This window comes from Orcinus orca, chromosome 9, assembly GCF_937001465.1.
Source record: "Orcinus orca chromosome 9, mOrcOrc1.1, whole genome shotgun sequence".
Taxonomy (NCBI): Eukaryota; Metazoa; Chordata; class Mammalia; order Artiodactyla; family Delphinidae; genus Orcinus; species Orcinus orca.
This window is the reverse complement of record NC_064567.1, coordinates 104,753,773-104,770,902: the sequence shown is the minus strand read 5'-3', so window position 1 is coordinate 104,770,902 and position 17,130 is coordinate 104,753,773. Positions and strand designations below refer to the sequence as shown.

Here is a 17,130-nt window from a genome sequence, read left to right as displayed (position 1 = left end):
TCTGACATTTGGGACAGTGCCCGATACATGACATGTGCTCAGGGTATTTGTTGAGCAAATAAATAAATGAGTGAATGAATGTAAAGTCCAGAGTGCACGGGGGGTCTTTACTAAACGCTATCTTCTTCCAGGTTCTCCGACTGGCCTTAGAAAGAGCAATCAGAGGAGGCTGTGGAGCATTTGGGGTCTGTCCAGCTTAATGAACAACTACTAATAACAGCAATCAACCCCTTTGATAAAGACTTCCATTCCGATCCCACTGATCTCTGGACGGGGTGAAACCTGCTTTTCTCTCAGAAGCTTCTGTGTTATTCATCCTCCGTTGGCTGCTTTTAGCAACAGGCTCTGTCTTACTCAGTGTCCCCATTAACAGGAACCATCAGGTGCGTGACTCAGCCCTAATTGCTGCCACAGCCTTGGCAGTATCTTCCTGTCACTTCTCTGCGGGGTAGCCAGACTCAGCCCTGATGCACCCCGGCCAGCCAAGAACTAACGTGCAATGCAGACAGCGAAAACATGCCTCCAAAGCTCAGCGTGCACCACGGGATGGCGAATTCTGATTCTCAACACGGTCTCAGCACGAGAAGACCCAGCCTCGCCAAGGAAATGGATTTCTCTTAGGTCAGAACGATCTTTCCGTTTTCAAATAATTCAAGATTGGAGTTTGGGAAGTTTATTTACTCTGGGTTCAGTTAGCTTAAAATTTAGGGGTGAAAAAAAAAATTTAGGGGTGTGTGTGCACTCAGAGAAAAATGCATGAACTTGTAACATTTCATGGTTTCATAGTGGAGAAGCATTTTACAAATTTGATTTTGGGTTCTCTTTTATCAAAAGCATTAAAAATAAAAACTTTTCCCTGAGTTCGATTTTGTTACATAGAGCAGCAAAATGAAGTTTATAAGATGTGGTGGCTTATACGGTCATCATTCGTCCTCCTGAAGCTGCAGGTTGGCAGCTCTGTCCCAACTGTCTCTCAGCCTTCTCCCAGGATAAGCCTCCGAGCAGTGGTGCTACAAAACGGAATGGCCAAACTGCACAAGTACGATTCAAGCCTGAGGTCACATCACACCTGCCAAAGCAAGTCATGTGGCTAAAGAAAAAGTAGGAAAGTAGGGCAAGAACCTCTTAGGGCAAGAACACAGCAAGGTTATGTGGTGAAGGGTGTGGGCATGGGAGGATGCAGAGAGTTGGGGCCATGTTTACAAACTACTACAATCCCAAACATTTGTCACTAATTTTTTTTTTAAACAGTAGCCACCCTCTTTCTTTGCTTTTTAACAGATGAATTGAGATATACTTCACATGTCCTGTAACTCTCCCATTTAAAGTGTATCATTCAGTGTATTCACAATTATGTGCAGTCATCTCCACAGCCAATTTTAGAACATTTTCATCATCTCAAAAAGAAACCCTATCCCTTTAGCTATCCCCCTTCTATTCATTCCAGTTCTAAGCCCTCACTAGTCTGTTTTCTGTCTATTATTAACATATTAATGGAATTACATAGTGTGTGGTCTTTTCTGACTGGCGGCTTTCACTTAGCATAATACTTGAAAGTTCATCCGTGTTATCAGTACTTCATTTCTTTTTATGGCCAAATAATATACAACACTTTGTTTATCCACTGTCAATGGGCAATGGATTGTCAGTTGGATTGTTTCCACCTTTTGGCTATTAGGCATTCTGTTGCCATAAACAATCAGGTATGAGTTTTCGTGTGGACATATCTTTTTATTTCTTCGGGCATATACCTTGGAGTGAAAATTTTGGGTCATATAGTAACTATGTGCTTAACCATTGAAGGAACTGTCAGACTGTTTTCCAAATTGGCTGCCCCATTTTACAGTCCTATCAACAGTGAATGAAGGTTCCATTTTCTCTACATCCTTACCGTTACTTTAATGATCTGACTTTTCATTCCAGCCATCCCAATGAATGTTAAGTAGTATCTCGCTGTGATTTTGAGTTGCATTTCTCTGATGACTAATGATGTTGAACATATGTCCATGTGCTTGTTGCCCATTTGAATGTCTTCTGTGGAGAAATGTCTATTCATATCTTTTGCCCATTTAAAAGAAATTAGGTTGTCTTTTTATTATGTATCTGAAAGGGTTGCATACTCTGCGTACAAGTCCCTTTTCAGATAGATGATTTGCAGATATTGTCTCTTGATACATGGTTTGCCTTTTCACTTTGATAACATCCTTAGAAGCACAGTTGTTTTTAATTTTGAAAAGGCCCAACTTATCTATTGTTTCTTTTGTTTTTCATGTTTTTTGTGTCATATCTGAGAATCCATTGTGAAATCAGAGACAATGAAGACTTTCCACTATGCATGATTCTAAGAGTTTCATCATTTTAACAATTACATTTAGATATTTGATCCATTTTGCATAAGCTTTGGTATCAACTGTGGGCATTGCATGTGCATCCAGCTCTCTCAGAGCTATTTGATGAAAAGATGATTCTTCCATTGAATGGTCCAGGCCACCTTGTCAGAAATCAGTTGGCCACAGGCCCACAGGCTTATTTCTGGACCGAATTCTGTTTCATTGACCCATGTATCTATCCTGATGCTACAACTCTGTCTTGATCACTGCTTTCAAGTAAGTTTTGAAATTAGTGTTAGTCCTTGAGCTTTTTCCTCTTTTGTAAGATTGTTTTAGCTAGCCTAGGTCCACTGCAATTCCATATGAATTTTAGAATCAGCTTGTAATTTCCACAGAGAATTCAACACAGAGTCTTACAGACATTATGTTGAATCTCTAGACCAATTTGAGGAATATTGCCGTCTTAACAATGTTAAGTCCTCTGAGTCATGAATGTGGTGTGCTTTTCTGCTTATTTAAATCTTCTTTAATTTCTTTTAACAATGTTTTCTAGTTATAAAATCTGCATTTAGTTTTCTCAGGGTATATGCCCAGTAGTGGGATTGCTGGGTCATATGGTAGTTCTATTTGTAGCTTTTTAAGGAACCTCCATACTGTTCTCCATAGTGGCTGAACCAATTCACATTCCCACCAGCAGTGCAAGAGTGTTCCCTTTTCTCCACACCCTCTCCAGCATTTATTGTTTCTAGATTTTTTGATGATGGCCATTCTGACTGGTGTGAGATGATATCTCATTGTAGTTTTGATTTGCATTTCTCTAATGATTAATGATGTTGAGCATTCTTTCATGTGTTTGTTGGCAGTCTGTATATCTTCTTTGGAGAAATCCCACTACTGGGCATATACCCTGAGAAAACCAAAATTCAAAAAGAGTCATGTACCAAAATGTTCATTGCAGCTCTATTTACAATAGCCCGGAGATGGAAACAACCTAAGTGCCCGTCATCGGATGAATGGATAAAGAAGATGTGGCACATATATACAATGGAATATTACTCAGCCATAAAAAGAAACGAAATTGAGCTATTTGTAATGAGGTGGATAGACCTAGAGTCTGTCATACAGAGTGAAGTAAGTCAGAAAGAAAAAGACAAATACCATATGCTAACACATATATATGGAATTTAAGAAAAAAAATGTCATGAAGAACCTAGGGGTAAAGCAGGAATAAAGACGCAGACCTCCTAGAGAACGGACTTGAGGTTATGGGGAGGGGGAAGGGTGAGCTGTGACAGGGCGAGAGAGAGTCATGGACATATACACACTAACAAACGTAGTAAGGTAGATAGCTAGTGGGAAGCAGCCGCATGGCACAGGGATATTGGCTCGGTGCTTTGTGACAGCCTGGAGGGTGGGAGGGAGGGTGGGAGGGAGGGAGGGTGGGAGGGATAGGGAGGGTGGGAGGGAGGGAGACGCAACAGGGAAGACATATGGGAACATATGTTTATGTATGACTAATTCACTTTGTTATAAAGCAGAAACTAACACACCATTGTAAAGCAATTATACCCCAATAAAGATGTTAAAAAAAAAATCTGCATTTATTTTGTTAAATTTAATCTTAAGTGTTTTATTTATTTTGATGCTATTATAAATGGAATTTTAAAAAATTTTCATTTTCTAAGTGTTCGTTGCAAGTGTGTAGAAGTACAGTTCATTTTTATGCATTGCTCTTGTATCTTGCAACCTTGCTGGACACATTTATGAGTTCCTACAGTATTTAGTGGATTCCTTAGGCATTTCTATATTACATATATTACATATAATATGTTACATATACTATAAACAGCTCATGCCATTTATAAATGTAATTTTACTTCTTCCTTTTCAATATGGATGCCTTTTATTTATTTTTCTTACAAAATAGCTCTAGGTAGAAACTTCCTTTTTATTCTGGCATTGTTGAGTGTTTTTAATCATAAAAAAGTGTTGGCTTTTGCCAAATGTTTTCTCTGCATCTATTGAGATGATCATATTGTATTACATTAGCTGATTTTCAGATGTTAAACCAACCTTGCATTCCTAGGATAAATCACACTTGGTAATGGTATGTAATTGTTTTTATGTTCAGTTTGTTAGTATTTTGTTGAGCATTTTTGTGTCCATGTTCATAACAGATATTGGTCTCTAGTTTGTTTTTCTCTTTTGATACTTTTACCTGGTTTGGTATCCTGGTAATACTGGCCTCACAAAATCAGTGGGGAAGTGTTCCTCCTCTTCTATTTTTTAGAAGAATTTATGATCCCAATTAACGTTTTCTTTGATATGGATCGTCTAGTTTTTAATTCATGCTTGGAGGAATCCAGGGTAATACTGAGAAAATATTTACCATCTTGATGACTTGTTTCACAACCCATATATCATTAGGGTCTTCTCTGCCCATGGGAAATGGGAATACCTGCCTGAATTCATGGCAGTGAGGTTCAGAGTCCCCTGTCCGAGGGGCCCTGTGAGCTCCTGGTGCATCATCACCTTGTCACACGCCCCGCTGTCTCTGTGCACCTATGGGCCCCCACCCCGTGTGCTTGCTGCTGGGCCTGGGATCACGTCGGCTCAGCTGTGTGCCCATCTCATTATTCGCCCCCCAAACACATCAGGCTCCAGTGTTCTGTGAACTTAGTCTTCTTCCTGATGTTGAACGTGGGGCTGAGGGGGAGGTGGGCACAGCGCAGCACAGAGCTTCCTGTCCACCCGGTCCCATCCCGCACCCTCTGTTGCTCGCTGGCCAGACTCCTCTGGTGGTCAGTATGTACCCACCCTGCTGTCCAGCAGGAATGTTTCAGCCACGTTGAGGCCCCAGAGACTTTCGCCCTGCGTCTGGCTTCTTGAAGCATTTTCTCAGCAAAGGGAGGGAGGCTGCCTCTTAATTCCTCTCTGCTAAGAAAATCATTCATTTTCCTCATTATTCCATTATTGTTTTAAAGCCTGTATTACATGGGATCTGACTGAAATCCACAGAGATTATCTGGGAAACGAAATTCAGAAGAGCTTTAATTACATCTTCCGAGAGGATCATCCCTTCTATGCCCCCTCCACACCTCCAGACCACGGCCAGTCAGAATCAAGTGCATTTGCTTGTGGGCAGGGAGCCGAGCCCTCACCCTGCCTGGAAGGGCTTTACGAAGCCGTGATCACTGCCCACAGGGCAGCTGAGCGGAGTGCAGGCTCTGAGGTTCCCCATCTTAATGATGCTGTTTCCCTCCTGAGGTCTCACCTGTGAGTGCTTGGGCCGTCTCGCTAGGCAGCACTCACCCAGCTGGGAGGAAAATTGCCCTGGCCTTCTTTCCGTGGGGCATTTGCCTAATTACGTTGAAAGGCTCAGAGAGAAAAATCAAGGTGAGAATGACTACTTTAGTTCCCACTACCTCTGCGGGGACGGTGGTGTGAGCACAGTGTGGCGGCTGAGTCTGTCAGCAGGCAGACCCCCAGGGTTTGCCATGTTATGGAGCCTGATGTGACAGGACATCCATCCAGCTGCTCAAAATGTCTCCTTTTCCCAAAGACTCTTCCCTTCTTGTACTGATGTCACCCAGGACGCACAGATACCTACACCACAGAAATGCCATTCTCTTTCACGATCAAGTTTCTGATCGTGTTTGCTTTAGGAAAACGTGCCACTCTGTAACATTTCCAAGTTAGGGCCTGCATTTCCTACTGAGATTCAGTGGGGCTGTGCCTGGAATCCCACCCAATGATAGGACATTTGTTTTCAGATGGCTTATGTGGTTTTCTACTAAACTGAACCAACCTGCTCAGTGAAATAATTTTTATAGTTTCCTATTGGCCCCTACTTTTTTTTTTTTTTTTTTTTTTTTTTTTTTGTGTTACGCGGGCCTCTCACTGTTGTGGCCTCTCCCATTGTGGCGCACAGGCTCCGGACGCACAGACTCAGCGGCCATGGCTCACGGGCCTAGCTGCTCCGCGGCATGTGGGATCTTCCCAGACCGGGGCACGAACCCATGTCACCTGCATCGGCAGGCGGACTCTCAACCACTGCGCCACCAGGGAAGCCCTTGGCCCCTACTTTTATGCAGGAGGATTATTACACATTTAGAAGCATTTTTATGCTTCTATTGATCAGAAAATCACATAAATAATTTATTTCAACAATAAAGACCTCTGTTGACTCCCCCTTCCACACTCTGAGTGAAAGTTATCTTCTGTTACTCAGAGTAGAAATCATGGTGTCAGGGTTTCAACTTTATGGGTAGTAGTTAAACTTATATCTCAAGTTTCTCTTTAAAAATGAAAAGAATAAGAAAAGAAATGTCTACTTATCAGGATTGAGAAATACAGAAAATCACATGTACTACTACCAGCCTTAAAATGTATCTTTTATCTATCTAGATTCTAAGGCATTTCTGAAATGAAGAAAAATGTTGAGAGATCGTGAAAAAAATGCAGGAAGCTGGATGAGGGCCCTGGTCTTAAGCTGAAATCTCAGCACCCTGAAAACAACGTGGTCCATGGTGCTGGCTGGGCAGGTGACAGGGGTCTAGTGCTGCAGGAGTGGGTGCTTACTTTACCATCCTACTGACCTGACTATTGCCCCATGCTTTAAAAATGGTCCTTTTCAATTCTCCCCCAAAGAAAAAAACACCTATAGAAATATTCAGCCCATTTTGCTTTTCATTTAGGAGAGAAATTTTAACAAAAAATTTAATCCACGCACTGATTCATCAAACAGTACCTGGACGCCAGGCAGGAGAGCTGATGGGCCCTGCCTTCGAGCAGCTTTGCTGTAGCAGCTGATCAAATAGGAGGATGCTCCACACATGAGGATGCACAGGAGAAGGGCATCCTGACCCTGAGAGCCCAAGGGAACCTTTGGAGGCCAAGGCCTCCACACTCAGCATAGGACCTTGCACATGGAGCACCAAATCAACATGTTGAATAAATGGAGAAAAGGGATCAGGTATGAGCAGAATGAAAAGCCGAAGGTGAGGGCATGCTTCAGGTCGTGGAGAGCCTGGTGGGCTGAGCCCAAGAGTTTGACTTTATTGATTTTCTTATATGTTATTGGAGTTTAGTTGATTTACCATGTTGTGTTAGTTTCTGCTGTACAGCAAAGTGACTCAGTTATACATGTATATATATATCCTTTCTTTTCATATTCTTTTCCATTATGGATTATCCCAGGATACTGAATAGAGTTCCCTGTGCTCTACTGTAGGACCTTGTTGTTTATCTCTTCTCTTTATGTAATAGTTGCCTTAGGAGTTTGACTTCAGAGGGAAGATGTCCAATCTTTCTGTGAAGGCTGCGTGGCCTCCAAGTTCTGAGACAGTTCTGCTGGCCTTTGCTCATGGCAGCTTTGACCTGTGCTCTGAATTCTGGATCTGCGGCTGGTGGGGTCATTTAAGAACCTGGCACCCTGGCTGTAGAGAGGAATCTTCATGCTCAGAGGTGTGTGAACATGGATCAACCTTCTCTTCACTGTGGGGCCGTGTCACCTACCCCCCGAGATCTTGCCTTTACACTCAGAAGTTCACAGAGGCTCTTTCCAAAGTCCCTTTCTTCCCTGGGAGGAATGCTGGTGCCAGCTGCCAAAGGCTGCTTTTCATTCGTTAGCTGTCAGAGGCTCTCTTTTTTTTTCCCCAACATCTTTATTGGAGTATAATTGCTGTACAATGGTGTGTTAGTTTCTGCTTTATAACAAAGTGAATCAGTTATACATAAACATATATCCCCATATCTCCTCCCTCTTGCATCTCCCTCCCTCCCACCCTCCCTATCCCACCCCTCTAGGTGGTCACAAAACACCGAGCTGATCTCCCTGTGCTATGCGGCTGCTTCCCACTAGCTATCTATTTTACATCTGGTAGTGTATATATGTCCATGCCACTCTCTCACTTCATCCCAGCTTACCCTTCCCCCTCTCCATATCCTCAAGTCCATTCTCTAGTAGGTGTCTTTATTCCCGTCTTGCCTCTAGGTTCTTCATGACCTTTTCTTTCTTAGATTCCATATGTATGTGTTAGCATACGGTATTTGTTTTTCTCTTTCTGACTTACTTCACTCTGTGTGACAGACTCTAGGTCCATCCACCTCACTACAAATAACTCAATTTCGTCTCTTTTTATGGCTGACTAATATTCCATTGTATATATGTGCCACATCTTCTTTATTCATTCATCTGTTGATGGACACTTAGGTTGCTTCCATGTCCTGGCTATTGTAAATAGAGCTGCAATGACCATTGTGGTACATGACTCTTTTTGAATTATGGTTTTCTCAGGATATATGCACAGTAGTGAGAGGCTCTCTTTACGTTAATGCCTTCCCTTCATACTTCTCAGGACCGTTCGGATTTGCATCTGCAGTGGTTAGAAAGGTTTCTGAAACAGACTTAACTGAAGTGGAAGTAATAAAGTCCCTGGCCCTGGAGAGACGTGGTTTTGAGTCAGAAGGCCTGGGTAGTCCCGTCTCTGCTAGTGATAAGCTGAGTCATGGTGAGAAGCCCAGACCTCTTTGGGGCTCACAGTATTATTATAAATATGTGATATGATATGATATGATATGATATCATATGATCTAATCTAATGCTAATCTAATCTAATCTAATATACAGTAATTCCCCTACATACCAACCTTCAGGTTGCGAACTTTCAAAGATGTGAACGTGCGTTCACATGTCTAATCACATAAGTTAGTTCATGTGTCTGGCATACATTGTCACGTGCATGCATCCTCTACAAGTGGTTGTGCTTTTGTGTACTTTACTGTACAGGACTGTGTAGAGTACAGTAGTACAGTATCTTTATTTCAAGCCCAGGGTGTCTGGAAGCAAGCGTAAAAGCAGCAGTGATGTAGCTGGTACTGCTAAGAAAAGCCAGCTCTTGTACTATACTAGTGTACTGTCCTGTAGATTAAAAATGTTTTCTTTATTTTTTGTGTTTGTTTTTTATGTGTTACTTGTGTGAAAAGTATTATAAACCTATTACAGTACAGTACTATATAGCCGATTGGGTTAGTTGTGTACCTAGACTAACTTTGTTGGACTTACGAACAAATTGGACTTATGAATGAGCTCTCGGAATGGAACTCATTTTTATGTAGGGGACTTACTGTAATATATAATATAATATAATATAATATAACATAATATAATATAATGAAGTACTTGATGTGAAAGTATTCATATCAAGAATGCCATGCTCGTGGGCGATTAGAGAGGACTGTTTGGAGCTTGAATATAACCGACAAGTATCCACCACTCAGCCAGCCCTCCTTATTCTCTCATTGGCTTTTATAATACACGTGTGTGTGTTTGTTATTCCATTAGTGCATTGCCTGCTCCCCTGTTTTAGTGTTTATTAGGTGTATTACACTGAATGTTTGTGGTACCTAAATGTTGTATCCCAGCAGTGGTCGAATGCTTACAGGTGCCTTCACTGGAAGATGACACTGTTTATTTACCTTTATGTAATAGCCGACTTTGCAAAGGATGTGGACATGATCTGTTGTCTGGAAATGTGAGAGGAATGAGTGACTATATAAGCGAATGACTCCTTGGTTCCTTTGAAAGCTTTTAGACTGGAAAGCACATGAATCAAATAAATCCTTTGTGGAATTTAGATCATTTCCATAAATGTGTGTAGGTTATAGGCAGAAATGAGAAAGGAAGGCTAACATAAATTAGATACTCGCATCGTGAATGCATCTGATAATCTGCAAAGATTCTCTTAGCTATTGAAGATGCTGTGCTTTTATAACTTTCTGTCTACATGTCTTGTTGAGCATTCTAGAGAGATCCTCAGGAATTTGCCAACCAATTTCAGAAACATATTCTCTTGAGTTTTTTTTTTGTTAAAGAACTGTGTAATTCAGATTCTGTAGAGTAAAGCTGAATTTTAAACATTAATATGTATATATTCTTATAGTGAGAACTTGTTAGACAATTATTGGAATTTTGCATTTTTTAAAATGCATTAGGAAAATACGCCTGGAGGGCTGCCATTCCTGTGAATGTGAATTGGATCGTAGTGTGTGTGAAAGAGTAAAGTCATTTCTGCTTACTCAGTGTTGCCTCTCACCCTTGTATTTTTATGTAGCAAATGCGGCAAATGTGTGTCCTGATTTTTAAAATTTATTTTATTGAAGTCTAGGTGACTTACAATGTTGTGTTGATTTCTGCTGTACAGCACAGTGATTCAGGTATATATATAATATATATTTTATATTCTTTTCCATTGTGTTTTATCACAGGATATTGAATATAGTTTCTTGTGCTCTACAGTAGGATATTGTTGTTTATCTAGTCTGTATATAATAGTTTGCATCTGCTAATCCCAAACTCCCACTCCATCCAACAACCCCCGCTTGCAACCACAAGTCTGTTCTCTATGTCTGCGAGTCTGTTTCTGTTTCATAGATAGGTTCATTTGTGTCATATTTTAGATTCCACATATAAGCGATATCACATGATATTTGTCTTTCTCTGTCTGACTTACTTCACTCAGTATGATAACCTCTAGGTCCATCTGTGTTCTGATTTTTTATTTGCTTTGTCTAACTTCCCCAGATAAATTGTGAGCATCTTCACACCAGAGAAAGCGCTCCTTCATTTTGGCCACGTCCTGGGCAGAACCTTAGTTTCACTGCACATTTATTCACCTGCTTCCTCAGTGCCAGGCACTGTCCCACCTAAGCTACAGGGGTTCACGCGCTCAGCTCTCTGACAGCCTCCTCGGGGAGCTGGTTCCATGATCCCATTTTCTAGATGAGGGAACCGAGGTGGAAATAGTTGACTCCCTGGGGTCAGAGGTCTGAAGTGAGGATGGGGGTTGGGGAGAGGGGGCTGGATCACACCCAGGCTGTCCAAATGCTTTGACCTTTGCCCCCAGGATCGTCATCACCACCTGACCAGGAGCACCTCTCCATCCTTCAGCTGTCCCCCTCCAGCCTGTACCCCCCAGGACAGCTGCGAGCTCTCTGATGGGCAGCAGCTCCTGAAGCAGCCCCTCCCCGTGGGGGCCATTCAAGGATCTGGGCTTCAGCTCTTCCCTATGGGGAATATTAAATGCGCACCCGCCCAGGATGTTGTCGTAGACACGGAGCAGGGACCCTTGCACCTCGGCAGCACCGCGTCTGACACGGACCCGGAGCGGGCAGGGCGACAGAACACACACGTCCTGTGCTGACCCGGGCGGGGGTCGGCCTCAGAGAGTCCCGAGAGCGAACTCAGGCGACCTGCGTCTCCGGCTGCTTTCACCGATGTTCTGTCCTCAGCAACCTGTCAGCCCTGAGTGGCCTGGGAACCGTTAGCTCGAAATAGCGGGAGGCCGTTGGAGTCACACACAGGTCTCGGGGGATCTGAAAGCAGGGCAGGAGGCTGGGACACAGAACGAGGACGAGGATCTCTGGGTGCTCACGAGGCTGATCCATGTCCCTGAAGCATGGCCACGCTACCTTTGGCCTCTTCTTCACCAGGTAGATTCACCGGAAAAGTGCTTTACCCATAAATGTGTTAGTCAATCTCACGGAAAACTTCCTTAAATGTAACCATTTCCCCAGCAATGCTTTGTAAATGAAGGTGCTTGTAAGGCTCTGAGCATGCCTTTTTTCATCCATTCATTCATTCATTTGACTAATACTTATTAGTTCTAGGTACTTGGGGTACATACATCAGTGAAGAAAACCAACGAAAAATTGCTAACATCTTGATATATATGTGTATTTGCTTTCATTCCATAGATCTTTACTGAGATGCGGGGCATCTGGGGTATGCAGTAGAATAAACACTCATGGTTTTGGGAAGCCCCATGCATTCTTGGAGGTCACTGTTTGAGGTTGTGTATGGTACGAATGTAACCTTGGGTGTGGTCGCTCAGACCCCAGCAGACCTACCGCCCACAGCTCTGCAATGTCAGGCCGAGGGTCCCCTGTAGTCACAGGGCCCGCAGGGTTAAGTACAGTTGGGAGAATTGTTTTCTGTGATAAACGAATGCCTGGCTTCATCCCGTAAGCAGCCCCTATTCCCTTCCATCCTTCCCAGCCACGCTGTCATCCCTTAAGCTGGGATGTTCTCAGGGTCCGTCTCCAGCCCAGCTCTGCCTTCTTAACTCAGTACTTTGCTTTCACACTTTCACCCTCCCTCTTGTGTGGACTAGGTGTTGATTCCAGAATTTGCTGATTTTTTGAAAAGAGAAATCAGTCTCTGTGTCAATGAATTACAGCAAACTGCATAAGTGAGTTATAATTACTTCCTGAATATTCTATTTTTGAGAACACAAAATTTTCCAACAATTTGGAACAGTTACTTTCTTTTTCTGCCTTCCTGTGAAAATGGACTTAGAGTTTATCCATTTTAGGGCTATACAATAGTAACCTTATTTTTAAAATTCAACTCTCAGGTTTGGTGATAGTTATACAGTCAAGGTTTGGCTCTGCAACGAAGCAAATCAACACAACGCTGTTTCCGACTGCTTGAAGCTCTCTTTTCCAGGAATCCAGTTTAAAGTAGTGCTAATATTGTACACTACTTCTTTGTTTTGAGCTAAAAACATCTTATAAGTGTACTTGTCTTTTCCCCTGTTTTAATTATTTGCCGTCAAAAGATATCGCTTATTGTTCTGGCCTCATGGCAAAGTACAGGCCACACCTCTCCCCGCAAAATAGCAGGGGTGGTGGATCTCACCTGACCTCGCTGAAGGACGACAAGCCTGCTTTTCCCCTTGTTGGGTCACCCAGAGCAGATGGTGGTTACTCATCCCCCCTTTTCTGTGGGAACAACTTCATCACACAGTTTGTTTTGTTGAGGATGGAAGATACAAAAGTTAATTTCTCCCATGCATTTGCTGTGGGGTTTGTAGACTCAGGGATTTCAACATTCATTCACAGGAAGGGCCCTGGGCTTGAGATCACAACCCTCTACACACTTGATGCAAAGTGTGGTCCCTGAGCCAGCAGGTCTTCATCACCTGGGAGCAGGTGAGAGCTGCAGCATCTCAGTCCCCAGCATACTGACCCCAAACCTGCACTTTCCCAAGGGGACCAGGCGATCCTTGTACACACAAATGTCTGAGAAGCGCCACCTGCCATTCTCTTGGATGACCCCATGATTCCAGTTTGTCGTAACTTCTAATAGATTGTAGTCCGTAAAGGAGCTACGCATTGTGTGTCTATTTCATCCACGACCATTTGGTAAAATCCTACCTGGCGAGAAGCATGCTGTCCAAGTCACAGTGGTTCAAGGACCACTCTAAACTACCCCATGAACCCGCTGTTGGGATCTCCATGTGCACCCGTGGAAATGAGGCTCACAACAGTTAAACATCTCACCAGGAGCTGGTCAGCTAACGGTGGGGATGGCCGGGTGCTCCGGTGTGAGGTTCAGGTGTCTCTGTGCATCTCTGTGATGTCACATATACCTCCTTCTTCTCAGCCGTCGATAGGTGTCTTCTTTCCCCTAGAGAGGGCTTCCCAGGCTTGTGGCAAGGCAAGGGGGGGTAGAAAGGGGCAGAGCGGCCACCCCACCCAGGGGGACACCTCTTATCAAATATGCCTTGTGGTGAATCGTAGCCCATGACCATTCTCTGGAGACTCACAAAACTGACCCCCACACCTAGTTAGTATTTAAAGGTGTGGTTTGCAAAAAGATAATTTATTTGGCAACTAAATATAGTGTGATCAATTTTGCTTAAGATTCCTAATCCTGTGATCCAATTTTTTTTTTTTTTTGCTTTTAGGGGCAGTGCCTTAATTTATTGGAATACCATGTGCCAACAAGATGGGCGTGCTTAGCCCGTTCAGAGTTCTGGAGGACAATAAAAACTTCCTGAGTATCAAATATTACTCCATCAAGCACACCCCTCTGGAGCAGGTCTGGTACCTCGAAGGCGTCACCATGTCGTTTTTCTTGAGGCCTACTCCAGCCGATTTAAAAATGAGCCAGATTATACTTCTTGAGATCACCGTTTCTTTTATTAATCACCATTTGAGTTTGCAAAATTCTGATAAAGATGGTGAGTGTGAGGGGCCCCATTTACTGTGTGCTCTCCACTCAAGGTAAATATTCGACGTTCAGGGCTTCCATCTGCTCATAGTTTCATTGGTCGCTCAGTAAACGGATCAGGCCCCGTCAGCCTTCCCATCCCCACTTACCCACCAGCCCCCGCCAATAAGTAAAGGGGCTCCACTGTAAGTGAGCTGACTTTGGGAAGAAAAGTGCTTGGTTCCTTGAGTCCCAGAAGGTGAAATTAGATCACAGGTTCAATCTAAAGCCATGCTCAAGGCATCGAGAATTTCCTGACGATTTATTAATTTTCCAGAAATGTTTATCATTCCTGGAGTTGGGTCCTCAGAAGACCTACCTGTTGAGGGTGATTTAGGAAGGGGTGCTGTGAATGAATGGTTATGAGTCGTAGGAAAAGTTGGGCAGGGCTTGGAGAAGATGTTCCCTGTAATAGTGGAGAACAAAGGGTTGAGTGTTCCTCGAAGTTAATTATTTTCATCATTTCTTTCAGATATTTGTTAATTTTGCGACTGAGCAGCAACAAACCGCACCACCTTCTGATCCGTCCACCGGTCGTGAGCACCCACAGAACCTGCCTAAGCGCTGAAGAAGACACTGTTCAGAGAGATAAAACCTCGTCTTTTGTTATAATTAAGATTCAGAGATCAAAGGAGCGAGTGGGCCGCAGAGGAGCTGGAAGACACAGGGCAGGCAGTCCAATCTCATTCTGTCCTTCATTTTCTGTTTTGAAACTCTTTGTTAATTACACCCTGAAAGGTCATTCTTTTCTGCAGACTTTTGGGCAGTTCCTCTGATTCAGTTACTGTCTTTGCCAAGGCGAGATGGGCCGGCTTCCTGGGACATGGGAAGGAATTGACATTCCTTCTGGAGCTGGAAAGGCTGTCAGAGTTTGTCCAGGTCAAACATTTAATTTTAAGGAAACTGAGGTCCCCAAGGCTAATCTATTTTTTGTTGTCCTTTTACTAGATTATGCTTACATGTGTCTAAATAACAATTCAGTGACTTAAATGTACCGTTTCTCTAACCCTGGATGACATTATATGTTATGAGATGAAAGCCTACCATTTTTTCTTACAAAAGATGCTTTTAAAAAAATAGGGATTAAAGAGCTTTTCAGTCAATGCTTTAGCAAAATTAAATAATTTGAACTGGGTACCCTGTATCATTTACAAAAAGTGTGACCAGAATTTCACAGATTATAAATTTAGGGGAATATAGAAAGAAATATAATATAGATGTATTTTCTTTTTATTAATTTGGATTAATAATTACCGTTCAAGTCAGTGGTTTTCAAAGTGTGTTGGTCCCCATAATAGCTGCATTTGCATCTCTTGGGAGCTTGGCAGAAATGAAGGTTCTCAGGCTCAACCCCGAAATCTAAAACCCTAGGGTAGGAGCCCTGCAGTCTCGGTTTAAACAAGTCTCCCTGGTTTCTGTAGCACATTCCAGTTTGAATACCAATGGTCTAAGGAAATATCTAGGTACCTTCTAATTATACAAGCAAAACTAGCACCATATGTAGTAAACATTAATTTTCAAACAATTTTTATATTTCTAAAACTCTGTCATTCTCAGAATTATTGTCCTCAGAGTATTTTCAAATATAAAGTGCTCAGATGTGGCTCTAAAAGGCTTTGTAAACCCCACCGTTTGCATTTTATAGTTAGAAAAACACATCAAATCACCGTGTCTGCTCCTCAAAATGGTTTCCAGTCAGACACTTCAGAGTTGAAATGTTTCTCAACCCGCTTTGAGTAACATTCTTCTAAAACCCCAATGGAGGACTGCACTGATTTTATTTTACAACTTAACCGTATCCAATTAAGTTTTTGAGTGACAGTAGCTTGTGATCAAAGAAAAACACTTTCTTGTGGTATTCCTTTGCTGAAGCAAGATTTCATTAAAATATATCTTTCCTGAACATAATTCTATACTAGAGATATTTTTAAATGTTAAGGATTAAGCCAATTACGGATCGTTTTGAGTGAATGATTTTGATTCACATATATCACATGAATTATGCTTTCTAAAAGAAGTTACAATTTAGGGTTTTATGATTTTTCTCCCAATTCTACCATTGTCTCATTGTCAAAATGAAAGATGTAATCCTTTGTTGTTGTTGTTGAATCAATAAGTAACATTTGTGAAACACACACATGTTTATACTGCCATGAATAAATGAAGTGTGCTTTAATGTAATTGTGTTTCTGCCGGTATATTTCCTTGCATCTTTAGGAGTCTAATTTAATTTTGGTAAGGAGGAAATGAAACTACTAGGATCTTTTAAAGCTTGAAAGGTTAAAATTTAATTGTGTTTTACTCTGCTGTGTTCTGCTCTTAGGGATTCTTTTCTAGGCTTTGAGTTGCTGTACTCATGAAGTTCATGCTTCAAGGTATGCCTTTGAACAATAAACAGGAAGAAAAAGAGAAACCCAATGTGCTAAAACGCCATATCCCAGAATACGGGACACAAAAGGTCAAATCTTCTGTTAATGTTGAAAATGTCATTGCATTTATAAGTCATGCAGATATGTTATGCCTTTGGAGTTAAACATTTGTCTTAAGACCTTTGGGCTTAAGGTCACCCAGCTGAGACTTTTAAACAAACTACCGTCTTTTGAAAGCATTCTGAGTGGAGTACTTTGTAAGGCAGAGACAACCTTGATGATTCCACTTCCACTGATCTGGCTTTTATTACATAGTTTATCTTTACCCAGATGTTTAAACAGATGATGTAGTAAAGCCCTCATGCAAAGTCAAGAG

The 17,130-nt window shown here is 42.2% G+C and overlaps 1 protein-coding gene across 1 annotated transcript in view; it reads left to right on the top strand.

The window, feature by feature from the left end:
* Positions 1 to 16,531, top strand: part of ABCA13 (ATP binding cassette subfamily A member 13) — a 301,396-nt gene extending 284,865 nt beyond the window's left edge. Inside the window, 4 exon segments of the mRNA XM_049714700.1 lie at positions 12,746 to 12,851; positions 14,081 to 14,135; positions 14,138 to 14,214; positions 14,858 to 16,531. Coding sequence (XP_049570657.1) covers positions 12,746 to 12,851; positions 14,081 to 14,135; positions 14,138 to 14,214; positions 14,858 to 14,953 — 334 coding nt within the window. The 3' untranslated portion in view covers positions 14,954 to 16,531.
* The last annotated feature ends 599 nt before the right edge of the window (positions 16,532 to 17,130 follow it).